At 31.7% G+C, this 9,387-nt stretch overlaps 1 protein-coding gene across 1 annotated transcript; it reads right to left on the minus strand.

Moving 5' to 3' along the window:
• Positions 1-940: 940 nt before the first annotated feature.
• LOC132725667 (uncharacterized) lies at positions 941-7,433 on the minus strand. The gene is made up of 5 exons (XM_060710843.1): positions 6,852-7,433; positions 6,387-6,486; positions 3,577-3,707; positions 2,411-2,599; positions 941-1,504 (listed from the first exon to the last, which is right to left on the minus strand). The coding sequence occupies exons 1-5, from the start codon at positions 6,907-6,909 to the stop codon at positions 1,347-1,349; spliced, it is 636 nt and encodes a 211-aa protein (XP_060566826.1). The 5' UTR covers positions 6,910-7,433; the 3' UTR covers positions 941-1,346.
• Positions 7,434-9,387: the final 1,954 nt, after the last annotated feature.

The raw sequence follows: 9,387 nt of genomic DNA on the forward strand, positions 1-9,387 counted from the left end.
GATGGGCTTTGTACAACTATCATTTGTTTTGCGTTATTCTCTTATCCGACAAAGATACTCGGCCTATTTCCCGAAAAAGACGTTCTATAGATACTTCAACTTTAACGGGGTTTCTCGACAACATCCACCAGGTAGCGACGACTCTGGGGATACCGATCTAGTAATGCCTGTGACAACACACGATGCTTCGTATTGCATTTTTTAAAGAGAATGTTTATCATTTTTTATCACAGCCATCCCAAACACTGACGATGTATTCGAGGATAAGTCGCATATATGATAAATAAATTTGATTTAATTTCGTTTTAGTTTAAATTTTAATCATCGCATTGAGCTTAGAATGTAGATGCTGGTGTCATTATTTTATTGATGTAAGTGTTCATGCCATTTTCAATCTTCATTTGATAATGTAAGTCCAATGTCTTTGAGATTTAAATTAATTGGGTATATTCAAAGACTAGAGGACGTTGTTCATCATGTTAAGGGGGGAAAAATTACTTTTCTTTTATCTTGATTAAATTTGATAAGCCTCTTATAGGACCATTCTTGAAGTGTATGTAGATCAATATTTAGTGTATTCTCTATGAAATTCATGTGCTAGAAGTAATAGACAACACACTATTGGACTCGTGCACAGTTGTAAATTTGTTTGTTTTGTTTTGTTTTGGGTTTTACGTCTCATCGACACAGTATAGGTCATATCGCGACGTTCCAGCTTTACTGGTGGAGGAAGACCTCAGGTGCCCTTCCGTGCATTATTTCAGGCACGAACAGGCACCTGAGTAGTACCAACGGCGTTCAGTTGTAAATTAAGCGACATAATAGAAAATAGGCAAAAAGAAATTATTATTAGTTAGAACACAATGTTCTGTTGGTTTCAATAGACTTCTTAAGTAGAACAAACTCTTCAAGCAAAAATTTATGTACAGGCATTTTAATTTTATTACAACAGATAGCATGAAGTAATAATACAAATAACATTATTAATAACAAAAGCATTTATTTACATACAATGTTTATATTTACATACCTTAATTATCACCAGATATATTATTCTGCATATATTGTAATGTCATTTTTTGTATAATATCACAATTTAAATAAACAGTTTAACTTATTGCATATTTTAACAGTGTAATCATACACCACAGAATTGACCAATGTTGATCTGTCTTTCCACCTGACATTTATTGAATCAATCTCTTTCTAGGTAGAAAGATATTTAATTCTTCCAGGCATGATGCCATATGTACATGTACATTAAGATGTTTGTTCGCCAACCGTCTTATATTTTACCTACTTGTCACAATTCAATCTAAAATAGACATCATCTTTAGCATGTGCAGTTAGTTTTCTTTGCGATATTTCACAATTTTCGGATAAAGTTCCCTCTTGAAGTATAAACCAAGTACCCAGGCTGGACCACCAAATAACAACAGGGCACTTATCACTAATAAAACATAGTTTATAGCAGTCCATTTTGACTCGTTTACAATAAGTACAGCTGAAAATAGAAAAAAAAATCCACATTACATTCTTATTTACTTAAGCATATTTGCAAACAGTTTTCTAGTTAATTATTTAATAATTATGTAAGGTCTATTACTGAACATTCGATGTCATAATATCTTTAAAAGTTTTGATAGTTCAGGTTATGTAAAGCTTTCGCCTACATCAGTGTTGGTTTGCGAGGCCAACCACTTTTTTGTCGGGGCCATATACCGGTAGCTCGTTAATTTGTAAATTGATTTTAATGCAATTAAACTTTAGTACTACATGTAGTACGTTTGGGTTCATATCTGAAAGGGTATGAAGCTATGTCATATTTAAATATTTTTATAAAATTTATCAACAATAAATAATGTTGGTACAATAATCTTAGGGTCGATTCTCAAAAAAAATTATTACATAGAATGTCTCTCATGAATATTGAAAATAAACAAAATAAAATGTTCCAGAACTAAATATTATTCTGCTATTTCAAGTAGGGTTTTTAATATTTTCTGTATGCGCCATTTGCTTTTAAGGCAAATTATCACCACATTTATTTCATTTTGACCATGACCCATTGGTAGGCTTAGTGGGGGATTTCTAATGCATTAAAAACCCTCCACTAAGCATACCAATGGGTAATGGTCATAATGTTTTTATCGGAATAGAATAAATGAATGAATATAACTAAATATTACATTCCACTTACTGTGATAAAACGGAATGTTCGCCCGAGACGAGTGTTAAAAAGACTGAACGTTTAACAAACGCATCTAAATCAAGAAGACAACCTTACAGTGTAGAAATATATTACAAAACAGTACAAATCTCACAAATATTTGACGTTTTAAGATGAACATCACCAACAAATTTTGAAAATGATATACGCGCGACTCGTAGATGCCCAAAATCAACTTACGTTTCTTGGCTACCCAGTATGCCAGCATGAAACCATAGTAGTCATTGAGTTTGAAGTCCGTTGTGAACTTGACCAGTACCTTGTCACCCGTGCTGGTTATTGTGCTCTTCGGCCACGAGTAGCCACACCAGCTCTTTAATTGTGGTAAAATCCCGAGGACCTGAAATTTAAAGGAAGAATATACATGTACTTAAACAGAAAAAAAACAATACAGATAATTAAAATGTACTTTTATGTCAGGAATTATTGATAAAGTTTATGAGCATTTAATTGATTAGAATTGAGAATAACAATATTTGGAAAATTATATAATACTCTATATAAGCACTTTTAGATAATATGTCTTGATTGATCGATTTTTATTCAGATTCAAACACACAATAAATGCACCATTTTTATGACAAAAGTTTGAAAAATGAATTTGACTATTTGTTTGTCATAAATAAATGTATCATCAGAAGTCAATTAAAAAACAAGATTAAAGTACATCTTATTCGCGTTTGACTATATTTAAAGACGCATGGAACATGACTTTGTAAACTAATGCATGTACATAGTAGTGCATAGAGCAGCGTGCAATAACCTCGGATTACCCATGAAAGCTATCCTTGGGCATATACATTTTAGAATAAACGATGTAATAAAAAAAAACCAATGAAATAAAATATATATATAATGAAGATTTTAGAAAAATGGAAGTGTTCATAGAGTGTACAAATATATAAAGTACATGTATTATTTTCTTTACATTAGGTAGAAAAAAAGCATGAAGATTGATATCTAGTCAAACAAATTCAATTACGTTTCTAGCTTTTTATGGTTTCCATTGACATTCATAATAATATCTTTTTTTTCTTTTTCCTTTCACCCTACCCATCAGACAATCAGTGACAATAGAAATGAGCCGCGCCATGACAAAACCAACATGGGTTTGCGACCAGCATGGATCCGGACCAGACTGCGAATCCGTACAGTCGTATCAGGATCCATGCTGTTCGCTGTCAGATTCTCTACTTGTTATAGGGTTTGTAAGCGAACAACATGGATCCTGATCAGACTGCGTGGAGGCACAGGCTGGTCCGGATCCATGCTGGTCGCAAACGCACTATGTTGATTTTGTTATGACGCGGCTCAAACCACGTTTTAATCACGTGTTATAAGCATACCGTCTATGACGCTAACGACGTCTCTCCAACATCCGGTTGCAGGTTCTATAGATGAATTCAGAACCTGTACTTGTATAACTACGTCATCATATATGTCTGCGGCGGTGATCAACCATAGACATGAAAGTCGTCTGCAAATAAACAATTTTTTTTTGAGAAATCACCCTGCTTTTCACGTAGATCTTTTAATAAATTTATCAATCTCATATCAAGAAAAAAATTACTTATTTGATAAGTTCGAAAAGACTTTGAACTGTTTGTTGGCTGCTTAATAATAATTAGGGCTGGGAACGAATAAGGAATTCGATGTTCGAATATTCGTTTTCCATATTCGAATATATTCGAATATTCGTTTTTACAACATTTGTTCCAATATTTCTCTTTGACGTATACGTATCCGAAATTGATTGCCTCGAATACTATACTACTTTAAAATGCTTGGAATAATCGGCGATTAAAAATACCTTTATTGCTATGTCGAAGTTTTTTTAATTTCTATATTGTAAATCGAGATATATGTTTACTTTTGAAATAAATTCATAATTTGATTGCCTTTTGTTCAGTAAACCCGACCGCTGTCTTATTAACGGGAGGTAACTCACGTGACTAGACTGACAGTAATATGAATCATCGTAGCCATTTATCCCCAAAGACACATAATGATATTGAAACTTAACTTGTATTAAATATTTTTTATTTATAATTTTAGATAAAGTTTAAAATATTCTTAAGATAAGTTTAGCCATAACGAGGTAAATATCACACGGAGTCTAATGTCTACGGAATAAATATATTCTGACAGAATTTAGACACTTCATATGCTTTCATAACGCGCCGAATAATGGTGCCAATTTATTCTTATTCACAAAATTTAAGACAATTATTGATTAATCGGAAAGATTTTAACACAGAAAACAATAAATAAGATAATTAAAATCGGAAAAATTTACATTATAAACTGTTCAACAGGTAAATTGCAAACTGTGAAACGGGTGCCCTTTTGATCAACTATACACCAAAGTTTTCACAGTTAATTGGCGATAATTGTTGACACGCGTCATACAAACATTTGAACACCTGGTGAAAGAAAGGGCAAAGGTTTAATTTACGATCTGAATTGAAATTTGAAAGTAATGACAAAAAATGAAACATTTCTCCTTTTTTTTATTATTAATAATGATAAAAATAATTATTAAAAAAAGGAATAATTAAAAAAAAATCAAAAGAATCTTGCAGGTGGTTCAATTTCAATGTAGAACATTTTACAAAATTAACAGGAAGAGGACAAGATGGATGGTATTATTTATATTATAATTACCATTTTGCTACTATTTTTTACGAAAGCCTAATAGTGTCAAATGAAATAAAAAATAAAAATACAAAGGCGTTATAACGCGAATAAAGGCGTTATTACGCGAATCAAAAGGCGTAATAACGCGAATAAAGGCGTTATAACGCGAATCAAAAGGCGTAATTACGCAAATCAAAAGGCGTAATAACGCGAAAAAAAGGCGTAGCAACGCAAATAAAGGCGTAGCAACGCGAATAAAGGCGTTATAACGCGAATCAAAAGGCGTAATAACGCGAATCAAAAGGCGTATATATTATATTATTCTATACGAGTTTATATCTTGAGGAATAAATTCAGATCAATATTGGTCTTGCTTTCTTACGTTACCAGGCCATTTGATTAGTATAAATATGGTATTAATTTGGCATTATAATTCGTTTTAATTGGCGTTAGTACGCCTTTTGGTTCGCGTTATTACGCCTTTATTCGAGTTATTACGCCTTTTGATTCGCGTTATTACGCCTTTATTCGCGTTATTAAGCCTTTTTATTCGCGTTATAATGCCTTTATTTGCGTTACTACGCCTTTTGATTCGCGTTATAACGCGAATAAAGGCGTTACTACGCCTTTTGATTCGCGTTATAACGCCTTTATTCGCGTTATTACGCCTTTTGATTCGCGTTATAACGCCTTTATTCGCGTTGCTACGCCTTTATTCGCGTTATTACGCCTTTTGATTCGCGTTGCTACGCCTTTATTCGCGTTCTTACGCCTTTTGATTCGCGTAATAATGCCTTTATTCGCGTTATAACGCCTTTGCATTTTTATTTTTTATTTCATTTGACACTATTAGGCTTTCGTAATTTTTTCTTCTTCAAATATTATCATTAAATATTGAATTTTGTACTATCATTATCTTCAGAATTAGATAGCCTATACATACTAGATCTACATGTATTTCCTCATCATTTACAAACAGCTAATTGACATGAAAACTATTCCTGTATATATTTTAGTTCCAGCACCACAAACAGTTTGTTTAGTCTTCAATTTTGTAAGATCTAGACAAATTGAGTTTATTCCTGAAATGCTGACTTATCTTTTACTTGAATTGTGCTGTCACAACAATAAAATGACAACGTAATTTTTTACAGAAAAAGAGAAAGATAAACTTTTGGTGCATCTATAAAAACGTAATTAATACTTTGAGCAAGAAAACAAAGTTTAAATTTTGTGTCCGAATTTACGAATACAATACCAAGAGTATAACATATCTTCCTTTAAAGAGGAGCGGTGGCCTAGTGGTTAAGGTGTCTGACTATAAACCCAGGGATCATGGGTTCGAAACCTATTCGGGTCACGATCATGTTTCCTCATGACACCAGTACTATTTAAATCCATGATTCGAAAGTGATTACATGTAATACAAATTACAAAAACTTGTTCCACAAACGAGCAAAAATTGATATATTTAAACTAAAATCTCCCTATATCTACATAAGCTGTAAATGATACTTACGAGTTAAATACACCATAGTAGCCGGGATAGTTCGGTGATGATATAAATTGTGGTGCCTGCTCGGCATATAGCACTTTTGCTGTTGACGGGCAACCTGGAACTATAATGACAGTTCACGTTTTAAACCGCTTGTAAAACTCGTATTCATGTACATCTTTTTATATAAAGAAAATACTTATGATATTTTCATAATGATCTATGTTTTTGTCGCATATAATAGAAATAAATATCCCATCAACAGACCATTGTCAGTTGAACCGTATCTTTATCTTCGATGAAACATGAGAGTAAAACGATAGAGCCACAACCTTTTCTATTCTTATCAATTTTTATCCATAAATAAAGGATTAATTTAAAAATGATTTGTATATATAAGTAAATAGTCTTTCAGAATAATAAGAATAAGCAACTAAAACGTTTTATCATTTATATATAAAGGTCAGTATATAGAACATGGAAACTTACCGGAACAGCTAACGTTTAGAACACACATAAAAATAATTAATGTTTTCGGCGTCGTCATTTTGTCTCCATCTTCACCATTTATTTACTTCCTTATATTCTTTGATAAATACATTTCAGCGTTTTGAAATATTCTCTGAAACACAAACATACTGATTTAACGAAATCCTATTTCATGAAAAAATCACTTTTAACTTAATATGCACAATATAAGTTTTCATTTTCCTTTTGTTTCATAGAGAAACACTGATAAACTGTCGAAATTTTGCCAGGTCCCTAGTTTCCTGACCTTATAACTTGACTTCCCTCTCTAAATTACTCTATTCGTAATTTTGATGATTCAATGTTTGCTATAAAATCGTTTTCTGTTTTCCTTAAGCACCGCTTTAAGCACAAGTTTAAATGTTTCCTGTCGTTACGGCATTTAAATACCGCGATCAAAGAAATTCGTCTTGCAGAATTATCCCAAAGAAAACAAATGTGATTCGCTATCTCTAGCGTGTTGCAATTTGCATTGATTTTTCTTGATCAGCCTTAATAAAATTTTATCAAAAATTATCCAATTACACGCATGTTTGCTCTTATCGTTTTAACCTTCACCATGTTGACTTTGTCTATTAGACGTGTTCTACTGTGAATTTGGAACTGTGAATTGTAAGTTTGAGAGGTTTCAGTATTTAAAATAATACGATTATGAATCGCATGAGAAGCGTTAAGTTGCCAGCAGCGCCATCAACTTTTATTCGATGTAAGACATGTACTTTTTATTTCAAGCAATTTTTTATCAAATATTTAGATAGACATATTTTACTTGTCGTGAAAGTTTATCTTAAAGAGAATGTGGGTTAAAATTAGATAATCTATAATATATATATTTTTTACATTGAAGCGTTTTTAGAAATGTCATTATTTTTCTGATAATTCAAAACATAATGTAAATTGTTCTAGATTTGAGTCAACAACTGGTTTTGACTAATGTTCAACTGTAGCGGAAAAGCTGTCCACAACAGTATGAATGTCGTGCAATATCTTGAAGTAAATGAGAATAAGATAGATTGAACTTTGTTCAAATAGAGACTATAACAGTTACTTGTATAACTGTAGTAGTGTAACATATATTGTTTATATAATGTTTATGTAACCTGTCGTCTGTCTGTACAATTACTCGTTCGATATTAAATTGTTGTCATATACAGACTCTAAAATCTTGAAATAAATGAAATAAAAAAGAATGAAACAGAAATTGCTTAGACATTACATGATCTGAATTTCAGATAATGCTAGCCCAATTATGTACCTATTTCTCAACCCGAACAAATCTTTACAGATAGGAATGTTTCCGTAAACGTATTTTTCCCTCAAACAAATACCAAGTACGTTACTACAATAAACCAGATAGCATCTCTCGTGGCTGGCAATTACCACGCTAGAAATGGTCGTGTAACGAGCGCTTCCAGATCAAAGTGAATTTAAATCAACGAGAATGTGCACTTCACGTTTGTTTAAATCGATGTTCTAGTGTATCTTTCAAGAAATAAATAATTCAAGGAAAATAATTAAGACACATAGATCTTTTCTATTAGTTTTGTTAATTGATTAGAAATCAGGACGAATTTTAAAGAGAGAAATTATTTCTTATCAAATGTATGATGTTTAAATGTATATTGTTTCAGGTTAATCAGTTTTCCAAACATGCGAGTCTGATATCTTACTCAGAAAATCATAAATACACAGAAAGAAAGAAAGAATACAAGTACTTCAAAATCACATATTTAAAGGCCCATTTAGCCTCAGAAGTGCTAGCGCTATACATTAAATTTATCATTTTTTTTTATTTTCGGTGTCATGTTATAGTTTCTAAAAATATACTCATTTGCCATATAGGTGAAATATCTTTGATTTTTTATGCTGTTGACAATTGGGAAATTTATAGTGACTTCCATACAAAATACTACTTTGTTTACATATTGCTACTTTCACGACATATGACTGCACATTTTGCAATACTAACTTCACTTGTTGAGCATCTAATATGCTCTAAATACATTAATGAAATGTTACTTAGCACATGTTTCACAGTTCTATAGAATATAAAAAATATGGATTTCTGAGGCATAATTTGCCTTTAGACCAATATATTTTTTATTTCAGTATTATCGATCATTACACATACTGAACCATTAATAAATATTATTATTTAGAAAAAAATATCGAAAGCTCGTACGAAAAAATAGATAAATGAACGAAAAATGGTTATCAAACATCTCTCTTTTGCCTCAAGTATCACACAATTATTTTTACGATCTCTGTTTGTGCAAATACTTATCAGATTTCCTTTGACATCCAAGAATTCAATGACGTTATGAAATTATGTCTCTTTCATGTTAAACGTGTCTGTCTGTACAACCGCTAATTGTCATTGTAAAATCGGTATAAAATCGGCGGATAGTTTGAACTACAAAGTATAATGATTTTTTCCTAATATTGTCAAAATCTTGTCTATATTTGGTTGTTTCAAATCAGAGAGATTCTACTGCAA

Source organism: Ruditapes philippinarum, unplaced genomic scaffold, assembly GCF_026571515.1.
Source record: "Ruditapes philippinarum isolate M1 unplaced genomic scaffold, ASM2657151v2 ctg3452_1_1_1_1, whole genome shotgun sequence".
In the NCBI taxonomy this organism is placed as follows: Eukaryota; Metazoa; Mollusca; class Bivalvia; order Venerida; family Veneridae; genus Ruditapes; species Ruditapes philippinarum.

Coding starts and splice junctions, on each gene's coding strand:
- LOC132725667 (XM_060710843.1), bottom strand. CDS start 6,909: ATGACGACGCCGAAAACATTAATTATTTTTATGTGTGTTCTAAACGTT. Junction 3,708..6,386: donor TACTATGGTGTATTTAACTC/GTAAGTATCATT, acceptor GTTTATTTGCAG/ACGACTTTCATGTCTATGGT. Junction 2,600..3,576: donor CGTCGTTAGCGTCATAGACG/GTATGCTTATAA, acceptor TTTCTGTTTAAG/TACATGTATATTCTTCCTTT.